This window comes from Pipistrellus kuhlii, unplaced genomic scaffold (assembly GCF_014108245.1).
Source record: "Pipistrellus kuhlii isolate mPipKuh1 unplaced genomic scaffold, mPipKuh1.p scaffold_m20_p_2, whole genome shotgun sequence".
Taxonomy (NCBI): Eukaryota; Metazoa; Chordata; class Mammalia; order Chiroptera; family Vespertilionidae; genus Pipistrellus; species Pipistrellus kuhlii.
In genome coordinates this window covers 62,556,049-62,580,981 of record NW_023425515.1, presented here as the reverse complement: position 1 = coordinate 62,580,981, position 24,933 = coordinate 62,556,049, and the positions used below count along the sequence as shown (strand labels likewise).

Here is a 24,933-nt window from a genome sequence, read left to right as displayed (position 1 = left end):
CAGTCCGGCCTGTCCCTCTTACAGTCTGGGAGCCCTCAGGGGCGAGAGGTGACCTGATCATCAGGCGAAGGTGATACCCCCTTAACACCTCTGCTGCTGCCACTTCTGGCTGTGCAAGCCTCAGCTGGCCCTGGTTGCCTGAGCCTTGGGCAGCTCTGGGCGGCTGGGCAGCTACCAACCAAGGCTTGCCTGCACCTTGGGCGTTGGCTGGGCAGCTGCCATCTGAGGTTTGCCTGTACCTCAGAACAGCCCTTGGCAGCTGCGGGCTTGAGGAGATTGGGGGCCTCTGGAGGTAGGTGTGCAGAGTGGCTGGGTTTGCCACACACCTGCAGCCCCAGCATGGCCGAGGGGACTGGGCGCCACCATCTTGTGGCTGTGGGCACCACCATCTTTGAGGGCATGGCAGTCAATTAGCATATTCGCTCCTTATTGGCTATGGGTGCTGCCATATTTGAGGACATGAGAGTTAATTAGTATATTCCCTCCTTCTTGGCTGTGGGCTCCACAATCTTTTGCAATGGTGTGAGGGTCAATTAGCATATCCCTCTTTATTAGATAGAATTACAGTTTATATTGAATACTATTTTGTATTAGTTTCAGATTTATAGCAGAGTAGTTAGGTAATCATATACTTTACAAAGTGATTCCCCTGATAATTCAACTAATCACCTGCACTGTATATAGTGTTACAACACTATTGACTATATTCCCTGTGTTGCACTTTACATCCATGTGACTACCAGCTTGTATTTTGCAATTTCTTCACCTTTTTATCCAGTTACCCAAACCTCTTCCCCTCCAGCAGCCATTACATCAGTCTGTTTTCTGTCCCTATGAATCTGTTTCTATTTTATTGTTGTTGTTGCTCATTCACTTTGCTCTTTAGATTCCACCTATAAATAAAATAATATGGTATTTATAAAAAAAAAGGAACAGTTTTAATTTGACAGGACTTGATGCCTATACCTAGGGGTAAATTGAGTATGGGTCAAAAGTATCTTAATGTTTTTGAACTGAGTTTAGAGATACTAACATTCAGGAGTTGGGAGGAGGAAGGAAAATTGTGATTCCAAAGGTAAAGAGCTTGAACTAAAGAAAGAGAATGGGATACACAGAATAATAGAAACCAAGGAATGACAAAGTTTTAATAATAAAGAGCCCCATTTATAATTTGGGTCCCCCTGTTTCCAGTGCTATCATCTATTCAATTACTAGTATGGCTTCTGGGGTTTGAAATAAGTGTTTCTTTCACCTATAAACTTAGCTCCTTAGGGAGAAAAATGGTGGGTCATGACTCTTTTGACAGATTCTGATTTTCCTTTTTAACTTTCAGGAAAAAAAAAATCTTTAAATCATTACTATAAAACAACAAAACATTAACAGTCTCATAGAAGTATTCATTAGCATTATGTGTGGGTGCTCTTTTTCAAGAAACTCTTTCTAATTTTTCTTCTCTCTTCCTGTATTTGCTTTCTTTTGTTTTCTTTCTTTCTTTTTCTTCTTCTTTTTTTTTTTTTTACTTAAAAGATCATTATTTTATTGATTTTAAAAACAATAAAAGCTTTTAAAGGTCAAACATGTTCTAAATTTCTATTTATGTACCCCTAACCCTCTTTCATTTAGTAGTGAAATGAATGGTATTTGGAGATAATAAATTTACACAAAAAATATTATCTTTACACCTAGTATTTTGGAGACCCCATAGTCCTTTTGAGTGGTTCCTAAACTGTAGCTATATCTGATATCTATTTAAAAGGTTTCTTAAGGCTACACAAATCTGTTTTTTTTTTCTTCTGTTTGTATGTTTGTGTGTTTCATGTTCTATATGAATAAAATTTTTGTGCTGGGTAAATGATTCCCCCTTTCTAGTTTCATTCATTTCACAGATGTCACAGAGAAAAAATAAAGACTAAATTCACATTTATAATTAAATTGGTTTTAAATTAGTCTCTTTGCTTAATTTCTTGCTCTCAATTGCTGGGAAATAGTCAATGAAAAAACAAGAAAGCAGAATAAAAAAAATACCCCAACACTTGGTTATTTGGATAACATGAGATAATGGTATCTTGGTTACTGCCTTATATCCCCAACTGTGCCATTTAGTACTCTGAAATCACACACTCCAATTAATACACACAGAGAGGAGAGTGAAGAGCAAAATCACAAAATCTGGGTAATCTCAGGGTAATGTCATCAGTGAATCTCCACTGCAAATTTCACTGTTCTAGCTAAAATAGTTTCTTGTTTCAACAATGAGGAAGATGCTTTTCATAGTAAGGCCTCATTCAAGGATGAAGGACTAATGTAAACCTATTATTTAAGTTGATGGGTGTAGTTTGTCTTTAATCAAATATATTTGAGCTAAACATGATGGGAAATTTAATTTTAAAACCTATTCCTGTATAGTTTTAGCATCAGACATATTGTCTTAAGATAATAAATTTATTAAATGACTTCTTTCTAACATTTGTGATATGATTTATTATTGAAAAGAGATCCCTCAAAAAGTGAGACAATGGGAAAATTGAAGCTATATTTACTGTACTAGTATGTCATTAATAAAACATTATTTCACATATTGGAAAATACCAAATTTTATTTATTAGTCATTATCTTTAATTGTGCACACATAGCAAGTGAATGCCCAGATTTATGAAGTGCAATTTGAAAATGTATGTTTACTATTGTAATTGAATACATAAAGTGGATTTTCCTGTACTTCTGTCTATGATTGCAAAACAAAGCAACAGATTTAGTGTGAACACTGACCTACAGTCAAATTCCACAAGGGCTGGAAGAGAGAGTTTGTGGAATGCAAACCAACTGCACACATTCATAGCATGGCAATATATATTAGAATCATTAGAATATATATCCAGTACCCATTTGACACCATACATAGAAATTATATTATTAATGACTAGATTCCCTATGCTGCACTTTATGCTTAATTTCTAAATAATGCTAAGGAGGGATATTTCTAAATTTGTCCAGAGAATAAATGGGATAAAAGAGGATAGAATATGATCTTTTTTTTTTTTTTTAATATTTGTGTATCAAAGTGGTTGAAAAATAATACTTGGCATATAGAGAACATTCAATAAATATTTACTCAATAATTGGTTGTTAATGACTTAAGCTTTCTGAATTCTGCTTTCTGGTGATTAGCTTTAGTATTCCTTAATGTATTAATTTTATTAATAATGTAGAGTAGACTATGAAACCTGGAATAAGAAATATAGTAGAAAAAAAGCAATGGGACTTTTTTGGGGGAGTAAAGCTGTAGTACACAATTCTATTTAAGTCTAAGCATTAAGGTTTGGGAAAGACCATATATATAAGAATGGAGAGAACAAAAAACTATAAGCTTGGAAACTACAATGCTTATGAGAGCAATAACATTTATGGTTGAATTTATGCATTAGAACATTGGTTTCTAGAATCACTTAGCTGTTCATCTGTAAAACAAATGAAAAATTTGTCACTCTGGCTGGCATTGGGCAAAGTCAGCTTGGGGCTACGCTACTTTGGCACCCAACTTCCTCTATGACAATCAGAGAGGGGCTCTGAAGTGCCATGTGTAAAGATAACTTAGAAATAAGCTAAGTGGGTTTCACAGAAACACAAATATTTGTTGAATAAATGACTGTGTGAGTACAAAAATAGGCTCATGAGAGACTACTTGGTGAGATTATTATAACCTAGAATAATATTAAAAGGTTTTGTTGAGATGGGACATAAAATAAAAAAGTATAGGATAGGTAATATTTTTAAAATATATTTTTAAACGTTTTAAAAATATTTTTTTCAATTTTACTTGACAAACATTATTATATTAGTTTCAGGTATACAACATAGTGATTGTACATTTATATAACTTATGATATGGTCACCCCAATGGGTCTAGTACCCACCTGACACCATAAATAATTATTAAATTTTAATGACTAGATTCCCTATGCTGTACTTTACATCCCTGTGACTAATTTTATAACTTCCAATTTGTACTTTTTAATCCTGTCATCTTCTTTTTTATCTATCCTCCCAAGCCCTCCTCCCATCTGGCAACCATAAGTTTGTTCTCTGTATTTATGAGTTTGTTTTTAGATTTCATACATAATTGAAATCATGTGGTATCTGTCTTTCTGTGACTGCCTTACTTCATGCTAGCCTCTAAGTCCATTTTTGTTGTCCCAAATGGATAGATTTTATTCTTCTTAATGGCTGAGTAATATTCCATTGTATGTATGGCATGTGTGTGTGTGTGTGTGTGTGTGTGTGTGTGTCTTCATCATAGACATGGATGGACACTTAGGTTGCTTCCACATCTTAGATATTGTAAATAAAACTACAATTAATATAGAAATGCATATATCTTTTTAAATTTGTATTTTGGGTTTCTTCATATAAGTATCCAGAATACCAAGAGGTGGAATTACTGGGACATATGGTAGTTCTATTTTTATTTTTATTTATTTCTTAAAAATATATTTTATTGACTTTTTACAGAGAGGAAGGGAGAGGGATAGAGAGTTAGAAACATCGATCAGCTGCCTCCTGCACACCCCCTACTGGGGATGTGCCCACAACCAAGGTACATGCCCTTTTCCCAAATCAAACCTGGGACCCTTGAATCTGCAGGCCGATGCTCTATTCACTGAACCAAAGCGGTATCGGCATCGTAATTCTATTTTTAGTTTTTTGAGGAACCACCATACTATTTTCTTTTCTTTAAAAACATTTTTAAAATTAATTTCTTAGAGAGGAAGGGACGGGAATAGGTAGAAACATTAATGATGAGAGAATCATCAATTGGCTGCTTCCTGCACGTCCCGTGTTGAAGATCAAGCTCCCAACCAGACATGTGCCCTGACGGGGAATTGAACCACTTATCTCTTGGTTCATGGGTAGACTCTCAACCACTGAGCCATACCAGCTGGCTCATACTGTTTTCTATAGTGGCTGCATCAATTTACAATTCCACCAACAGGGCATGAGGTTCCCTTTTCTTTAAAATCTTGCCAACACTAATTTGTTGACTTATTAATGATAGCCATTCTGCCAGATGTGAGGTGACATCTTATTGTGGTTTTAATTTGCATTTCTGTGATGATTAGTGACTCTGAACATCTTTTCATATATCTATTGTCCATTTTTATGTTCTACTAGTATTTGGAGAAATGTCTATTCATGTCCTCTGCCAATTTAAAAATCAGATTGTTTTTCTGGTGTTAAGTTGCATGAGTACCTTCTATATTTTGACATTAACTCGTTATTGGATGTATTGTTGGCAAATATTTTCTTCCATTCAATAAGTTTATGGTTTTCTTTATTGTGCAAAAATTTTTAGTTTGATGTAGTCCCAGTTTTATTTCTCTTGCCTAAGGAGACATATAAAAAAAAAAGTATTCCTAAGAGTGATGTAAAAGAGTTTACTGTTATGCTTCTTTCTAGGAATTTGTTGGTTTCTTACATCTTACATTTATTTCTTGAATGTACCTGTCTAAATTTCCTAACACCATTTATTGAAGAGAGTGTCTTTGTCTCATTGTAAATTCTAGACTCTTTTGTCATATAGGCATTGTTTTACTTCTGGGGTCTCTATTTCTTTTTTTATTTATTTAATACATTTTATTGATTTTCTATAGAGAGGAAGGGAGAGAGATAGAGAGCTAGAAATGTCAATGAGAGAGAAACATCGACCAACTGTCTCTTGCACACCCCCTACCGGGGATGTGCCCGCAAACAATGTACATGCCCTTGCCAGGAATCAAACCTGGGACCTTTCAGTCCGCAGACCGACGCTCTACCACTGAGCCAAATCAGCTTTGGCTGGGGTCTCTATTCTGTTCTATTGATCTATGTGTCTGTTTTAATGCCAGTACCATGATGTTTTATTAATATAGCCTTATAATATAGTTTGATATCAGGTACTATGATACCTCCAACATTGTTCTTCTTTCTTAAGATTTCTGTGTTTTTTTAGGGTCTTTTGTGATTCCATACAAATTTTAAAATGTTTTGTTCTATTCCTATAAAAATGCCTTTGGCATTTTGATACGGTTTGCATTGGGTAGTTTAGACATTTTAATGATGTTACTTCTTTCTATTTATGAACACAATGTATAGGATATGAGAATGATATGGGAATGTTCTAGGAAGATATAAAATAAGAATAAAAACATGGATTATAGATGTTATATATGCAGGCATCATTGTAGATCAAGATCTGAATTATGTTTTGGGTTGGGCAACTGAGAAGTAGAATTGAAATGATGATATAGTATTTGGAGTGTGACTTAGTTTGCTCAGGTTGCTGTAATAAAATACCAGAGACTGGGTGGCTTAAACAACAGTCATTTATTTCTCACAATTCTGAAGGCTTGGAAGTTCAAGGTCAAGGCACTGGAAGCTCCAGTGTCTGGTAGCAACCTGCTTCCTGATGTGAATTTCTGTCTTCTCATTGTATCCTCATAAGGCATAGAATACAAAAAGAATGCTCTCCTCTGTCTCTTCTTATAAGGGTACTGATCCTATCATGTGGGCTTCACCCTCATGACCTATCTCTCTGGGTCCATCTCCAAATACCATCTCATAGGGGATTATGGTTTCAAGTTATAAATTTGGAGAGCAGGAACAGCCATTTAGTCTATAACAGAAGGTCTTGAACAGAGAGTTTAGAGAGTGTGTTCTATTTTGAAACTGATGGTGGATGTTTTTTGGAGAACCAAGTAGTAGGTACAAAGTAATATGATTACAGAAGTACTATAGTGGGATTAATGTGCTTTTGGATACAAGGCTAATTAGTAAAAGGATTGAATAGATCTGAACTAAGGATACGTGTGAAGAGTGATAATAAAAACTCAGGAATGGGTTAATGAATACCAAAATTGGAGTCATGGCAATGGGAATACCATTTAGCGGAGAAAATCAGGCATATATATGATGGCTGAATTTAGTTACTTACATTTGGTCACAGGTTAGAAATTTGACAGTGAATTTCTGCTGAATATTTTCTAAGGTGCAAAAACAACTTTGTGATGTGATAGTGAAATACAGTGGCTGTGGCTCCCCTCCCCCGCCAGATGGTTCAATTTGTTGCAGCTGTAAATCACCATATAAATATCTGGCAACAGGAAACTGGTGTTAGACACAAATTGTGTAAAACTGAAACAGAGGACATATGGTATTATTGAGAAATAAATATAAACAATTTAACAGAAAGAGAATTTGGCACAAATATATTAATTGGAAATTAATTCACTTGCATGGATCATCTATTATGCACATATCTAATTATACTGCCAGAGATTAACACTCACTTTAAAAGACCAACCATAACATTTACACTTGACAGAGATATAGTTCTCTTCAATTTTATGGATTTAATATATGAAGTCATTTTAAATGTTAGTGGCAAATTGCTGCAATTGGAAAACTATATTCCTATAAATTTTCACCAGAAAAAAATGGTTACTGGTAATTTTAAGATGTTATAGCCATTCCATTTTACCTGATATTAATATCATAGGACAGCAGAGGTGGTAAACTTTTCCATAGCAAATATCTTGCTATCCTAAAATTCAAAAAATACTATCTATCTATACTAATAAAAGGGTAATATACAAATTGGCCCTTACAGTAACAACTGACCAGCAGGCTGCATGGGGCGACCAGGCTGGCAGGGGCGGCAGTGAGGAGTGACCAGGCCTGCAGAGGGGGGCAGTGAAGGGTATCTAAGTCAGTGGGAAGGGCAGTTGTGTGTGACCAGGCCAGCAGGGATAGAAGTTGGGGATGACTAGGCTGGCGGGGGGGGGGGGGGGGTGTGTGTGGAGCAGTTGGGGGTAACCAGGACAGCAGGCAGAGACAGTTAGGGGCAAACAGGCTGGCAGGGGTGGGCAGTTAGGGGTGATTAGGCTGGCAGACAGAGGTGGTTAGGGGTGATCAGGCCAGCAGGGGGGCAGTTGGAGGTGACCAGGCCCACAGGCAGAGTCAGTTAGGGGCAACAAGCTTGGCAAAGGGGGCCGTTAGGGGTGACCAGGCTGGAAGGGGGGCAGTTAGGGGAGATCAGGCTGGCAGGCAGAGGTGGTTATGGGCAATCAGAAAGGCAGGCAGGTGAGCAATTAGGAGCCAGTGGTCCTGGATTGTGAGAAGAATGTCCGACTGCCGGACATCCCTTGAGGGGTCCTGGATTGGAGAGGATCCAGGCTGGGCTGAGGGGACCCTTCCCCCCCCCCCAAACATGCATGAATTTTATGCATCGAGCCTCTAGTAATGCATAAATATCAAAGGGTATACTATACATTTTTTTTACTGTAATATTTAACCAATGTCTTTATTGCCATCAGTAGAGCATATATTTCAACTCTTGGGTTGGAATCTAAGGCAATATAAATTCTGAATAGTTTAAACTGAAAATGAAGTGATGACATTTGTTTAAGGGGATAAATGAACAGGGATAAATGTTCACTAAATCTATGGACATGTGAATGTGCTCAGAATTGTATAATTTCTATCACAATGTACAACTTCCTTTATGAATAGCTCTGGAGGATCCCCATTGCTGGCTCATGAGGCTGTTAAAGACTAAAAATGGGGAGGGAAAGAGAGAGAGAGAGAGAGAGAGAGAGAGAGAGAGAGAGAACATTCCATGATATATCCTACAGAAGGGCTGAAGGTCAAGGTGTAAAGGGCTAGTTTTTATGCCTTAGTACGAACATCCCTCTGAACTCCAACATTCTAGAGTTATAATATGGCTGTCTCTCTTCTCCCATTCATGTTTTTGCTTCATAATCCCCATATTTTTCAGGGTTTGGAAGATAAGGCCAAGAATTTATTTTACTTTATTTTATTTTTCACTCTCAGGTTTTCTGTGAGTTCTGTAAGAAAAAAGTTAAGAGGAAACAAAAAGTGAAGCCAACTTAAAGCTGGGTTGAGAACGATGCCAAGCCTGGCTTTGGTGTCTTCTGACCTCTCATTTGTTGATTTTCTATGATCCCTCAGTTTGTCTTTTTCCCAATATTTTTGGACTGAATTGTGTCCCCATCAAATTCCTATGTTGAACTACTATGCTTCAGTATCTGAAAATGTGACTGCATCTGGAGATGGGCCTTTAAAGTAGTAAATAAGGTAAAATGTAGCTATTTAGATGGGCTCTATAAAATTTGGTTTCATTATAAAAAAATAAAATTGGATGCACAGAAAGAAACACAAGAGGTGGTATGTGTACAGTGGGATAACCATCTACAAGTTGACCATCTACAAGCCTAGAAAAGAGCCCTCACAGGAAACCTACCCTTGATTTTGGACTTCCAATCACCAGAACTGTGAAAAAATAAAGTTCTCCACTGTTTATGTCTTGCTCTATCTCTTTTTTCTTCTTTCACCCAGGATATGGGATTTTGTTATGGTAGCACTAGCATACTAATATACCAATGTTTTCATGAAACTCAAGGTACCCCTATGATTGCCTCATTTATGCCATCATTATCTTCCCAACTAATGGGAAGTTATTCTGCTGGATATAAAGTGTTACTTCATTAAGCTAATTTATGGTAAAATAATCAAAGCACAGAGTTTTATCATTATCAAATTGCCTAATAGCCTATATAATTTTTTTTTGGAGAATTTTATACTACTTCCTTTAGCTTTTTAAAAATTAAAATATTTTAATTTAAATTCTTATTTTAAATTTAAATTCTTTATTGTTTAAAGTATACATATGTATCCCCCTCACCCCCTACCATTGATCTTTCCCTGGACATTTCCACCCCCTAGGGCAAATTCTCACTGCCCCAATGTTTGTGTCCATTGGTTATGCTTATATGCATGCAACAAGTCCTTTGATCTCTAATTTCCCCCATTCTCCTGACTACTCTATGAAATTAGACAGTCTGTTCAGCGTTACCTTATATCTGGATCTATTTTTGTTCAACAGTTTATATTGTTCATTATATCCCACATATGAGTGAGATCATGTGATATTTATCTTTCTCTGACTGGCTTATTTCACTTAGCATAATACTCTCAAGTTCCATCCATGCTGCTGCAAATGGTAAAATTTCCTTCTTTATTATAGCAGCATAGTATTCCATTGTGTAGATGTACCACAGTTTTTTTAATCCACTCATCTGCTGATGGTCACTTAGGCTTTTTCCAAATCTTAGCTATTATAAACTGTTCTGCTAAGAACATAGGGGTACATATATTCTTTCTGATTGGTATCTCTAGTTTCTTGGGATATAATCCTAAAAGTGGGATTACTGAGTCAAATGGAAGTTCCATTTATAGTTTTTTGAGGAAACTCTATACTGTTCTCCACAGTGGCTGCACCAGTCTGCATTACTACCAGCAGTGCATGAGGGTTCCTTTTTTTTCCCTTCATGATATTCAAAATTGTTTCCTAAGTTAAGTTTTTTTTTTCTTAAATCAATCTTTATTGTTCATATTGTTACAAAGGTTCCTCATTTCTTCCCCCCTCCACCAGGTTCCCACCCCACCCTCCGCCCCCTCCCCATCCCCCATTGTCCTCATCCATAGGTGCAGTTTATGTTCAGTCTCTTCCTCCCTCCCTTTCCCTGATAGTAAATCCCTTTTCAGATAGTAAATCAGTTACTTAGCATTTTCTCATATCAATAATACCACCACATGCCCAATGATACATTTCACACAAAAGACATTTCCAAATAGGTCAACCAGCCTCATCCAGGCCCCACCCAAGTCACTCACAGGTCAACACCCCAGCCCTATACTAACTCAACACATCCAGATCTAAGCCTACATCACTTGATTCAGCAGACCCTCAAGTTCCCACAAAAGTTTCCAGCCATGTCTGAGAGGCAGCCGTGGGGCAGGGACAGGCGAGGAGCGAGCTGTTCCGGGCCTGACTGCTCCGGGCCTGGCCTCTGTTGCTCAGGTTAGTTCCACAACCAGCTGTTCCGGGTCTGGTCACTGCCGCTCCTGACCTAGTTGCTCTGGACCTGGCAGCTGCTGCTCCAGGCCTGGCCACACCAGACCCAGCTGCACCGGGCCTGGCCGCTCCCAGCCTGGCAGCCGCTGCTCCGGGCCTGGCCGCACCAGACCCGGCTGCTCTGGGCCCGGCTTCTCTGGGCCCGGCCACTCCGGGTCTGGGTGTTCCTGGACTGGCCTCCCTGGGCTTGGCTGCCTCCGCCTCAGGCCTGGCTGCCACTGCCCCAGGTCTGGCTGCTCCAGTGCTGGCTGTTGTTGCTCTGGTTCTGGCTGCTGCTGCTCTGGGGCCTGGTCATTGTTGCTCCGGGCCCGGTTGCCATTGCTTTGTGCCTGGGCACTCTAGGCCTGGCTGCCGCTGTTCCAACATTCTGACCTTTTTTTTTTTTAAAACACATTTATGTTGCAATGTTGGCTGGTGAGTTGAGTTCTGACTTAGTCTTTGAATTTTCAAGATCTTCTTTGTATTCTTTCTTCAGTAATTTTACTATCTTTTGCTCTCACTTGATTTCTTCACATTGAGAACTTTGGTTTCTTCCTCCTTGTCCTGGGAGCTCAGCAGGTTGGCCTGTGGCACCCCTTTGTTCTCCGTGGGCTCCCGTGTTGCTCCAGCCTGTTGCCAGGGTCAGTGTCGCCGAGGAAGCAGCCCCTGGCCTTGGCTCTGTTGCCCACACTCAGAGGTCGATGGCTCAGGGGCACCCTCCCCCCCCCCGCCCCGGGGGCCCCATCGCCCGGCTCCCTGCAGGTGCCCTGCTGGCTGGTGTCTGGCAGGGGCTCCTGCTCCCTGTCGCATTCCTCCAGTCAGGAGCTTTTTTTTTTCTCCTTCCCGCTAGGGGAGTCCAGGATCAGAGTCAACAGACTGTTCTCTGCACGCAGTGTGCGTGACTCTGGGGGCTCCGCTTTTCGCCACTCCCCTGGGATTCCGCCTCACAGCCCCATCTCCCCCTGCCCGAGCCTGGGTCCCCAGGGTCTGGTCCAGGACTGGGGTTCAGAGCAGTCCGGACTGAGGCTCAGCACCGCCGGAGGCTTTGTTTCTTCACGCTAGGGTAATCCAGTATCAAAGTCAACATTCAGTCCTCTGCTTGCAAAGTGCGCGTGACTCCCGGGGGCCCTGCTTTTCGCTGCTCGCTTGGGATTCCGCCTCACAGCCCCGTCTCCCCCGCCGGAGCCTGGGTCCCCAGGGTCTGGCTCATAACTGGGGGTCAGCGCTGCCGATTCGGGGGTTTAGCCCAGGCTGGGGATTTTATTTCCTTCCTGCTAGGGAATGCCAGGCAGCACCCAGCCCTCTCCTCCTCTCCGGCTGCGATCTCACCACGCGCGTGCCTGAGTGCGAGAGCGCAGCATGTCTCAGTACCTTAGGCTTTTTTTCAGCTCCTCTAATTTTCCTTCTGGTTTTCTCTTTCCTTCTTGTTGTAGAATTTTCAGTCAGTCGACTACCTGTAGCTCTGGGCGATGTCCACTCTACATTTTAGTTGTATTCCATTGAAATTGTGTGCTGCTGCGGTTAGGTGTCTACCCGAGCAGCCATCTTCTCCACCAGGGTTCCTTTCCCACCCCCCACCCAAATCCTTGCCAGCACTTGTCAGTTGTTGATTTGTTGATGATAGCCATTCTGACTGGTGTGAGATGAAACCTCATTGTCATTTTGATTTGTATTTCTCAGATGACTAGTGTGAGCATGTTTTCATATGTCTTTTAGCCTTCCTTATGTCTTCTCTCAGAAATTATCTATTTAGGTCCATTGCCCATTTTTTGATTGGGTTGTTTGTCTTCCTTTTGTTAAGTTGTATAAATTCCCTGTAAATGTTGGAGATTAAACCCTTAATAGAGATAACACTGGCAAATATGTTCTCCCATGCATTTTTCTTATTGTTTTGTTAATGTTTTCTTTTTCTATATATTTTTTTTATGTAGTTCCATTTGTTTATTTTCTCTTTAGTTTCCATTGCCCTAGGAGTATATCAATGAAGACATTGCTTTTGGCATCTATCTGAGATATTGCTTTGGCATATATCTGAGATTTTGATCTAATATTTTTATGGTTTCCCATCTTATGTTTAAGTCTTTTATCCATTTTGAGTTTAATTTTTTGTATGGTGTAAGTTGGTGGTATAGTTTCATTTTTTTTTAACATGGGTATGACCAAATTTCCTAGCACCATTTATTGAAGAGACTGTCTTAAGTCCATTGTGTGTTCTTGCCTCCTTTGTCAAATATTAATTGAGCATAGTGGTTTGGGTCAATTTCTGGGTTCTCTAAGGTATTTCATTGATCTATATGTCTGTTCTTATGCCAGTATCAGGCAGTTTTGAGAACAGTGGCTTTATAATAGATCTTGATATCTGGTATTGAGATTCCTACTTTGTTCTCTCTCAGGATCACTGAAGATATTTGAGGTCTTATTTTATTCCAGATGAATTTTTGTAGAGTTCTTTCTATATCTGTGCAATATATTGTTGGTGTTATAATTGGGAGTGCATTGAATATATAGATTGCTTTGGGTAGGATGGGCATTTAAAAAAAATATATTTTATTGATTTTTTACAGAGAGGAAGGGAGAGAGATAGAGAGCTAGAAACGTCGATGAGAGAGAAACCTCGACCAGCTGCCTCTTGCACACCCTCCACTGGGGATGTGCCCGCAACCAATGTACATGCCCTTGACCAGAATCGAACCTGGGACCTTTCAGTCCTAAGACCGATGCTCTACCACTGAGCCAAACCAGTTTCGGCATAGATGGGCATTTTAATGAAGTTGATTCTACCAATTTATGAACACGGTATGTTCTGCCATCTGTTTATGTCTTGCTCTATCTCTTTTTTCAATGTCCCATTGTTTTCTGAGTAGAGGTCTTTTACCTCCTTATTTAAGTTTATTCCTAGGTATCTTAATTTTTTTGTGCAATCCTACCTAATAAAAGAGTGATATGCAAATTAACCATCACTCTGCTCCACAAGCCATGCTCACCAACTAGAGCGAGTATACAAATAAACCCAACCAAGATGGCTACAGCCACAGAGAACAGAAGGGAGACGTTTCTCTAGCAACCAAAGAAGCCAAGCTTTCTGCCTGCCCTTGCCTGCCTAAGCCTCCATTCAAGGCTACAAAGTTTCAATTATAGAAGGCAAACAAATCCAAACAGAAACAGCTGTTGCCACTGAGCAAGCAGGAGGTTTGGCTCCGCTCCAGGCTACAAAGTTTCAATTGTAGAAAATAAATATATCCCAGATACCAGGACCTCCACTTGGGTCACTGGGGTGTGTGGCCAGCCTGCAAACCACCACAAGCCCCTCACTCAGGCCACCCCATGCCCAAAGGGAACCCCCACCCTAATCGGGGACAAATCAGCTGGCCCTCACCCATGCACCAGGCCTCTATTCTATCTAATAAAATAGTAATATGCAGATTGACCATCACTCCAACACACAATATGGCTGCCCCCATGTAGTCAAAGATCCTGCCCCTATGTGAACACAAGATGGCCAGCAGGGGAGGACAGTTGGGAGGGATAGGCCTAAAAGGGAGGGCAGTTGTGGGTGATCAGGCAAGGAGGGGAGGGCAGTTAAGAGGCACCAGGCTTGCAAGGGAGGGCAGTTGAGAGGGACCAGGCCTGCAAGGGAAGGTGGTTGAAGGTGATCAACCCTGCAGGGGAGACCATTTAGGGGTGAACAGGCTGGCAGAGGAGGGAAGTTGTGGGCAAACAGGCTGGCAGTAGAGCAGTTAAAGATCAATCAGGCTGGCATGGGAGTGGTTAGGGAATTATCAGGCTGGCAGGTAGAAGCAGTTAGGGGCAATCAGGAAGGCAGGAGATGGTAGTACTGGATTGTGAGAGGATGTCTGACTGCATGTTTAGGCCCAATACTACTGGGCAGTCAGACATCCCTCAAGGGTGCAGGCTGGGCTGAGGGACAACCCCACTCCCTTCGTCCCTGTGCACAAATTCATGCACGGGGGGAAGGTGCCCCTTAACCTAGCCTTTACCTCCTGCAATCCAGAAACCTTCAGGGGGTGCCAGTCTTCCAGTAGTTGGACATCCCTCTCACAATCTTCAATTGCTGCTTCCTAACTTCTCACAGGCCTGCTTGCCTGATCACCCCTAACCGCCTCTGCCTGCTGGCCTGATTGCCCACAACTGCCCCCCCCCCCCCCCCCCCCCAGCCTGGCCATGCCACGCAGCCTGCTGCTTAGTTGTTTGGCCACCCCTCACCAAACTCCCCTGCCGGCCTGGTCACCCACATAGCCTGATGCTCAGTCATTTGGTCATCCCTCACTAAACCCCCTGCCAGCCTGGTCACCCCATGTAGCCTGTTCAGTTGTCTGTTTGATTGTGAGGGTTGCTTAGGCTTTTATATAGATAGATACTTACTTGAGTGTAGTATAGTTTAATCTACTGCCTTGCATCTTTCCAGTCTGAAAAAGCATAACATTCCTTTTAATTCTGGGACATTTTTGAAAAATTTCTTGTATTTTTTCTTCATTTTCTGTGTTCTTTTTTAAACGAAGATCTAAATGTTTATTAATGACTATAGAATGTAAAATTATAGAGTTTGCTATGTAATTTTTATTATTCAAATATTAGACCTACTGAACTCGTTGTTCTAATCATTTTTGTAAATGTTCTTTTTTTTTAATCCTTTTGCTCTTCTTTATGAGAATTTTACTCAATTTTGTCTTTCAACAATTCTACTGAATTTTTTACTTCTGTAATTATATGTTTAATTTCAAAGAGCTATTTTGTCACTTTTTTTGTTTTTGTTTTGGGAATGCTCCTAACAGCACTGTTTCAATCTTTATGTGTGCAATAGATTATTTTTTAAATCTCTTTAAATATAGTAATTATTTTTGCATTTTATTCTCTTTGTATAGTTCCCCCAGGTTGTTATCTTTTGCATGAGAGGCTTTACTCAGATGTTGGTAATTTTATTTGCTGCTCCCATTTAACAGTAGGGGCCCGAAAAACCATTTAAAAGGTCTGAGGTGAAGTTTGGGTTTGTGCATCCCGAGTTTTAATGTAGGTGATATGTTTGGATATTTTTGGAGTGAATCTCCAGTGTTAGTATCTTCCAAGCATTTCCTCTTAAGTAGTCAGACTCTCCAAAGATGACCCTTTGAAACTTCTATTATACATGGAAGTGTAGTAGGTCTAGCAATTGATGATGTTTTGAGACTTGAATAGAAAGAGTGGATAGAGGTCTAAGAATCCAATAAACATTTAGTGCTTAATCTCTCTATTTTTGGTATTATACTTCTATCCTCAACTATTTTTGGTTCCCTTCCAAAATTAGAGACTCTGTCTTTCCTCTAAAAGCCATCCTGCTTGTTTTAGGATATATTTTTAAATAATAATTTTTAAATGTTTTTATTGATTTTTTTACAGTGAGAGAAAGGAAGAGAGAAAGAGATAGAGAGAGATAGAGAGAGAGATAGATAGAGAGAGAGAGAGAGAGAGAGAGAGAGAGAGAGAGAGAGAGAAACATCAATGAGAGAAACATCCATTTGTTCCCTCCTTCACACACCCTAGTGGGGATTAGAAACCACAACCTGGGTAGGTGCCTTGACCAGGAAAGGAACTAGAGACCTTTTGGTTCATGGGATGACACTATAACCAACTGAGTCACACTAGCCAGGGTTTGAATCATCATATTTAAAATAAAAATAAATAGTTAACTGGCGCCAGGAATTCCAAAGCCTTTGGAGGATTCTATTGAGTTAATTAGATTTATTTTTGGCATTATCCGCTACTATTTCTCAGGTAGTTTATGTTATTACAACTGATCCATCTATTCTAAATTTTTGCTATTATTACCTCCTATTCTTCCATCTTCTCTTATGTCTTAAAGTCTCTGTTATATTATTTTAGAGGGTTTTGAGAAGAAAGCAAATTAGTTTTTGCAAGAGAGGCTTTTTCCACTCTAATACTAGAAATGTCAATATTTATTTCTTATATATTTCTCTCATATTATATTTTATATATTTTTGTATGCTACCTTTAATTCATTTTTAAGAGGTGAAAATGAGATAAAATAAATAGACTACCTCAATTAGAGTTCTAGCTGCATCTAAACTCTTCATTATATAAAACTAATCTTTTGGTTTAGCATTACATTATGAAAATGTGAATTTTTATTAACTTAATTCTTTGAAACTCCTCTTATTTCCAGGTTTTTTAAGCACACACCAAGAACTCCTTTTATGTATCCCCAATAACAACCGTTCCTACTACATTCATCCTGGAGCTGACTTTCCTAAAGTACATGTCTATGTGCCTAGCAGCACTTCATTTTTAGTTAGGAAAATCAACTTTCCTCCTGGAAAAAATCCAGGAAGTGGAATGAAAGTATACTCTAGTTTTGGTTGTGCCAAAGTATACCTTTGAGATATGAGCTGTTTTGAAACAGTAGGAATTTGATTGCATTAGGAAATGACATGAGTTTAATTGATTTTTAAAAAGTCCTTTTTAAGTGTGCTGTCACTAACTACCAGAGGTCTGGTCTTTCTCTTAGCATTCTGTGGGGGGAGGTCCCCTCCTTTATTAATTAATATATGTGTTCTTATCTCCTCATTGTCCCTCCACCCCCTTGCTCCTGCCCTCATGCCCCTATTGTCTGTGTCCATTAGTTATGCTTATATGCATGCATACAAGTCCTTTGGTTGATCACTCCCCCTCTCCCCACCCTCCCTGCCTTCCCTCTGAGTTTTGAGGATCTGATTGATGCTTCTCTGTCTCTGGATCTCTGTTCTTGTTCTTTAGTTTATGTTCGTTATATTCCACAAATGAGTGAGATCATGTGATATTTATCTTTCTCCAACTGACTTATTTTGCTTAGCATAATGCTCTTCAGGTCCATCCATGCTGTTGCAAATGGTAAGAGTTCCTTCCTTTCTTCAGCAGCATAGCATTCTGTTGTGTAGATGTACCGTGCTTTTCTAACCCACTCATCTGCTCATGGGCATTGCTGTTTCCAAATTTTAGCCATGGTAAATTGTGCTGCTGTGAACATAGGAGTGCATAAAACCTTTCTGATGGGTATTTTTAGTTTCTTGGGATATATTCCTGGAAGTGGGTGTGTGCGGAGTTTTTAGATGAATGACACATCATCTGTGCAGTGAGGTGCATATTGTGCTGAGCAGTCTCAGGTCAGTCAAGTGTTAGGAAACTTCCTAGAGATGCTCCATATTCAAAGGAAAAAATATTTCTGAGAAGTTCATCTTCAATCACGACTGACCCTCTCATGGTTTTATTTAATCAAAGATAATGTATACAAAGGCATTTATAAGCAAAAAGCACCACACAATTTTTATTCTTTTCTTACATTTATTATTTTCTATGCTGAACTTTGAAACATGTTCTCAGTTATGTACATTATGTTAAAAAGCTATATTTGGAAAAGGAAATGAAAATATATTTTAGTTAATAGGCTCTGGATTCAACCGGTTCTTTAAAATTCTGCTTTTAAGATACGTGGTGGTATAGACTCCTGTTGGCATCTGCATCAAAGTGGACGTGAATGAGTTAGAAAAAGCAGGAAACACACATCTGGGCTTTCAGATCTCCCCTCATCTGAAATGTGAGTTTTTTTTTTTTTTTTTTTTTTTTTTTTTTTTAAAACCGAGATTTATTGCGCAACTGATCAAAATCCTTAAGATGAACTGGATGCGGCCACAGCTGCCCTCTTGGGTTTGGGTGTTGTTCCTTCACGGAATCCATGCCTGAATCTGCGGTACACGATCTTCAGGTGCCTCATGCGGCCGGTCCCGGTGGTGTTTCGTCGTTTGGCCTTGGCACTCCAGTTGTACTTCCTCTTGCGCTTGGCGGGGTAGCCGCACTTGCCGCAGGTGGACTTCTGCAGGTGGTAGGCCTTGGAGCCGCAGCGGCGGCACAGCGTGTGCGTCTTGTTGCGGCGCTTGCCGAACGATGACGTCCCCTTCGTCATCTTGCTTCTGCCGCCGAGACCAAAGAGCTGAAATGTGAGTTTTTGAATGAAGAAACTTAGGCAAATTTTTATCCACAAGTACCAAACAATAAATCAAGATGAACACAAACATTTAAGATTTTGCTACATTTATCTGGACAGCAGTTACTTGGATAAACAATCACCACCAGCTGGTGTCCTGTGGGGATGAAATAACTTCAACATCCTATATAGGGTATTTTTTTTAGCTTTAATGGAATACTTCTGGCGAGGGTCCAGTGGTATTTTATTTAAGTTTAATTTTAATCTCTCAGTTACTAATAATGTTGAGCATCCTTCATGCATCTGCATCTACAAACCATCTAAATATTTTCTTTAGTGAAATATCTGTTAAAAAATTTTACCCATTATTTTTTGACTATTTGTTTATCTTCTACTTATTGCTTATAAGAGTTCTTCATATATTCTAGATACAGCCCTTTATAAGATGCACATTCATATTTTCTCCTAGTTTGTGGCTTGCTTTTACATTTTCTTGTTAGTGTCTTTGAAGAGTAAAGTATTTTAATTTTAATAAAGTTCACAATCTTTTAAAAGACTTTTGCTTCCTATTTTAAAATTTTTTTGCCTAATGCAAGGTTACTATCAAGTTTCCCCCTCTTCCCATTTAAGTGTTACATTTTATATTTAGGTTTCAAATTATTTTTTTAATCTAATAAATCTTTATTGTTCAGATTATTATAATTGTTCCTCTCTCCCCCATAGCTCTCCTCCACCAGATTCCTACTCCACCCTCTGCCCTTACATATCCCCCTATGTCCTCATTCATAGGTGTATGCTTTTTATCCAGTCTCTTCCTGCACCCCCACTCACCTTTTCCCCCAAGAATTTTCTGTACACTCCTTTTCTATGCCCCTGATTCTATTATATTCACCAGTTAATACTGTTCATCAGATTTTTATTCACTTGGTTTTTAGATTCACTTGTTGATAGATATGTATTTGTTGTTCATAATTTTTATCTTTACTTTTCTCTTCTTCTTCCTCTTTTAAAAAAATACCTTTCAACATTTCATCTAATACTGGTTTGGTGGTGATGAACTCCTTTAGCTTTTTCTTATCTGTGAAGCTTTTTATCTGACCTTCAATTCTGAATGACAGCTTCGTTAAGTTGAGTAATCTTGGTTGTAGTTTCTTGCTATTCATCACTGAATATTTCTTGTCATCCCTGTCTTGCCATTCCTGTCTGGCATAGTTTCTGTTGAGAAATGAGCTGACAGTCAAATGGGTGCTCCCTTGTAGGTAACTAGGTAACTAACTGTTTTTCTCTTGCTGCTTTTAATATTCTCTTTTTGTCTTTTGCCCTTGGCATTTTAATTATGATGTGTTTTGATGTGGTCCTCTTTGGATTCCTTTTGTTTGGGGTTCTGTGTGCTTCCTGGACTTGTAAGTCTATTTCTTTCACCAGGTGGGGGAAGTTTTCAGTCATTGTTTCTTCAAATAGGTTTTCAGTATCTTGCTCTGAAAGATACTGAAAACCTATTTGGCATCCCCATAATTCTAATGTTGGTACGCTTAAAGTTGTCCCAGAGGCTTCTTACACTGTCTTCAACTTTTTTATTTCTTTTTTCTTTTTTCTTTTCTGGTTGAGTGTTTTTTGCTTCTTTGTATTTCAAATCTTTGCTTGGTTCTTGCAATCCTCTAGTCTGCTTTTAGGTCTCTGTATAATATTTTTTATTTAGTGAGTGTATGCTTAATTTCTAGTTGATCCTTTTTCATATCCTCAAGGGTCTCATTAAATTTATCGGCCCTTTCTAGGAAATTTTTAAAAAAACCTTATAATTATGATTTTAAACTCTATATCCAGTCATTTACTTTCCTCCATTTCCTTCATTTGTGACCTGCCTCTTTGTCTCCACATTTGGGATGCTTCCCTGAGTTGATGGAGTGGCTTTGTGTGCTAGATGTCCTAGCAGGGCCCAGTGGCTCAGCCTCCCTAGTTACCTAAGGTGAACACTCTGTGTGCCCCTTTGTGGGCTGTGTGTGCAGTCTTGTTGTAGTTAAGCCTTGCTTCTTTTGGTATCACTGGAGAGAGTTGATCTCCAAGCCAAATGGCTGTGAAGCTCAGCAGTGTCTCTGGTAGGAGGACTTCTGTGCTCAGCTTAGATAGGGCAGAGTTTCAAGGCTGAGTAGACAGCCTTGGTATTCTGTCAGTCCCGCCCTATGAGGCTCCTGTGACTCAGTGTCCCATGGCAATTGCTGCATGCATCTCTGATAGAAGGCTGCCCTGAGTTTTGCCAGCTGCCAGACAGTCCAGTTCCTCCCCAAATGAGTCTGGGTACCCAAAGTCTGACCCGAATCTGGATTTCAGTGTAGTTGGAAGGCTTTGTTTCTCTCCCGAATGAGAAAGCTAGCCTTGTGCATGTTGCCCACTCTCTCTGAGCGCCACAAGTAAGCCAGCCACATATTCAGTCGCCCGCCTTTTCCAAGCACATGGGTCTCTTCATCTGTCCTCCACAGCTCCTCTGGGTCTCAGTGTCTTTTTATCTTTCCTTCTAGTTGTAGAATTTCCACTCAGCCAGCATTCCGGTGGTTTTGGACAATATCTGCTCTGTCTTCCAGTTGCAGTTTTGAAATTGTTGTGCAAGGGAGCAGTATAGGTGTTTACCTATGCCACCATCTTGGTTTCTCTTGAATTAATTTTTGCATATGGTGTGAGGTAAAGTTTGAGCTGCCTATTTCTCAGCATATGAGTATTCTAACTCAGTGAGGAAAATGATAATCTTTTATTGTTTTTAAAATTTATGTTTATTATTGAAAGTATTACAGATGTCCTCCCCCTCTTTTTTTCTCTCTCTCATCCTACAGGCCTTCACCACACTACTATCTGTGTCCATGGGCTATGCATATATGTTTCCAAGTAAGGATAGTCTTTTGAATAAATGAACTAATTCATATATGGTCAGAGAATCAGGAAGAAGAGTTTTTGAGGTAAAATACATTCACCTGTTAAAGAATACATATAACAGCATGAGGCAGTGTGCCAAAGCACTTGCACTGGAGTCATACTCCTGGATAAAAATCTGGATGTATATCACTATGCTTTATATGTAAATTATATACATACATATATAAATTATATTTTCTTTAATGTATCCTTCTGTCTGTTCCTTAATTAGAATATGGTTTAACTGTGTGACTTTGAGGATATAACCTAACCCATCTGTACCTCAATTTCCCCATCAACAATGTGAAGATCAAATAATATCTGCCTCATAGAGTTCTTAAAGGGTTGAAACAGAAAACACTCAAATATTAGACATTATTAGCACCTGTCCCTTTCCAGTGAATGTCATAAGCAGCTAACTCACTCAAACAGGGACAAGTAAATCTTCATAGGATCATTCGAAATCATGTTCTTGCCTCATCTGTTCCTTCTGAACAATAAAAATGTCAGCACAGATATCTAGTTACTTTCCCATGATTAACAATTCTGGAAGTGGTTCTTCTATCTCAGTAGTTTACAAAGACATTGAAAGTGATTAATTGAGAATGACTCAACTCACATCATGAAATTAATTATATACAGATTATTAAGCAGTTCACTTAAGCATAAACAGTTAAAAATGATATCTAGATAAATTTATCCCTCCTCCACATTTATTACCAATTATTTTTTCAGAGGCTTTGTGAAAACACTCTGCCACTACTGCTAAGGATATTGTCCTTCAAATTTTTATACATGTCAATTTCCTCTCTGTCCTTGTTGCCATAGTCTATAGATCCACTTGTATATTCCATGCTGGGACAATACCTGCTAATCTAATCTGTTTCATATTAGCATTGTCACTCTGTTGATTTAAATTTATAAGGATTATATACTAAGATTACAAGAATTTCTAAGAACCTTCTCTGTATTTATATTAATCTAATAATTCTTTCCTCATTTGTTATTATAGACATTTAAGCCACTTCTCCCATTTTTGCAAATGTGGTCTCTAGCCATCTATTACAAAATATCTCCTTTATATATTGCTCTACAGTGAGGAGCTTTGCAGAATCTCCTGGATAGGACCAGACACATCCTTTGTGGGACAAAGTGTAAAATGAAGATAGGTAGTTCTTTGTGCAAAAATTATTAAAACTTTCAAGAACATGACAACAGAGCATTAAACCAAGAGGAGCTTTTTAAATGGGCTCTGTACAACAAATCAAGTTGCACACCATCAAATTGGCCTTGATACTGGATTTTGGTGAGAAGGAAAGAACACCCACATGGGTGCTTCTTGAAAATATCTGATCTATTGCTTAGAAAACTCAACTTGTCTGTTACATTTTCTGCAGTATTAGTTTATGTTCCATCTGCCATCTTCCCAACCCCATTGGTAGCACTGTATTTGAATATCTTCTTTTTGCCTTAATGGTTTTGTGGTTTAATAATTTCATACACATTTCTATCTTTTCTGATTATAAGAGGAGACATAGTAAGCCCTTTGATGCTGATGATAAATATGTATCAAACTGCAGAGTCTTGCGCTTTGCAGTATGCAGAGAGAGCTAAAGAGACACAATCCCTACACTACTATGTAACTTTTATGTACCAGACTTGACTACCGGATTTGAATTATTTACTCTTTATGAACAATTTCCTTTCATTCTTCCCTTTTTTTTTCTTTCCTCCTTCTTTATTCTATCTGTCTATCATCTATCTATCTATCTATCTATCTATCTATCTATCTATCTATCTATCATCCTTCTACCTATCTGTCTATCATCTATTATCCATCTATTATCTATTTTGGTTGTGAAAGATGGTGACACTGTTCTAGGCCTTAGGAAGTCATTAGCTTCACAGTATACTGAAGGGGAGCAAAAATAAAATATAACATATTAAATCTGTGGGAACATAAAGGAGAGATTCAGAATCTACCTAAGGGGTCTCTGGGAATTCTTTGGGGAGGAGGTGACTTCTGAGCTGAGACTTAACGGATAAATGGAATTAACCAGGAGAAAACTGTGGTCCAGAGAGGAGGAATAGTATATACAATGTGGATTTATGCTTTTTAAAGTTTCATAGTCTGTTTTGGTGTAGATCTAGGATTGAAATTTTTAAATTTAGAATTGCTTAATTAATTAGCTGGATAAGGAAACAGAGAGATCAGAACAATATAATCTCTTCAGCTCTGCCTGTTGTCTGCCTGCATCCCCGTTTCTTAGTATATTCTAGTGAATTTTGCCTTTTGTGTTTGACCTTATATGGGGACTAACCCAACTATGTGGCTTTTGTGTTTTGTGGTTATGACAACTATCAGAGGATCCTGAAAGTATACTGAGACTATACTGAGACACAGTTTGTTTTCCAAAGTCTGATTAATGATTTTAAAAAATATATATTTTATTGATTTTCCACAGAGAAGAAGGAAGAGGGATATAGAGCTAGAAACATCGATGAGAGAGAAACATCGACCAGCTGCCTCCTGCACATCCCCCACCGTGGATGTGCCCACAACCAATATACATGCCCTTGACCGGAATCGAACCCGGGACCTTTCAGTCCGCAGACTGACGCTCTATCCACTGAGCCAAACTGGTCTCGGCTGATCAATGATTTTTTTTTTAAAGCTGCATGTTGGCCATTTATCAGTGATTTTTAGTATCTGTATCAGGGTTTGTTCCTTGCCTGTTTTCTCTCAGTCTAATCTTGTAAGAGAATAATTTGAGTGTGGGAAGCCGTGTTCCGTGGGGCCCGAGGGCAAGGATGGAGCATAGGGTAGGGACGCCTACCTGCTCTCCTACAGGGGATTGAGTGCAGGGTAGGGACGCCTACCTGCTCTCCCCTAAGCCTTCAGAGTCAACCAAGGACAGGGCAGACCATAGCCCCATTGTTAGAGAGTGCACGTGATGCACGACTTATCTGGATGTTCTCAGCTAGGCTGTTCTCAGTGATATCTAGCCAGATGCTTGCTCTATGTATCTTTTCCAAGAATGTCTTGAGGAACTGTCTGGTGGCCTTGTCCTGGGAAAGGGGCACTTGGAGAAATGCCCAGAAAAGCCAC

The 24,933-nt window shown here is 39.3% G+C and overlaps 1 protein-coding gene across 1 annotated transcript; it reads right to left on the bottom strand.

The window, feature by feature from the left end:
- Positions 1-656: 656 nt before the first annotated feature.
- Positions 657-18,932, bottom strand: LOC118724167 (60S ribosomal protein L37). Its single transcript, XM_036447136.1, has 2 exons — positions 18,594-18,932; positions 657-669 (listed from the first exon to the last, which is right to left on the bottom strand). Exon 1 carries the CDS (start codon positions 18,897-18,899, stop codon positions 18,606-18,608), a length of 294 nt encoding a protein of 97 aa, XP_036303029.1. The 5' UTR covers positions 18,900-18,932; the 3' UTR covers positions 657-669; positions 18,594-18,605.
- Between the last annotated feature and the right edge of the window lie 6,001 nt (positions 18,933-24,933).

Excerpts from the sequence above, each read along its gene's own strand:
- LOC118724167 (XM_036447136.1), bottom strand. The coding sequence starts at position 18,899 with ATGACGAAGGGGACGTCATCGTTCGGCAAGCGCCGCAACAAGACGCAC.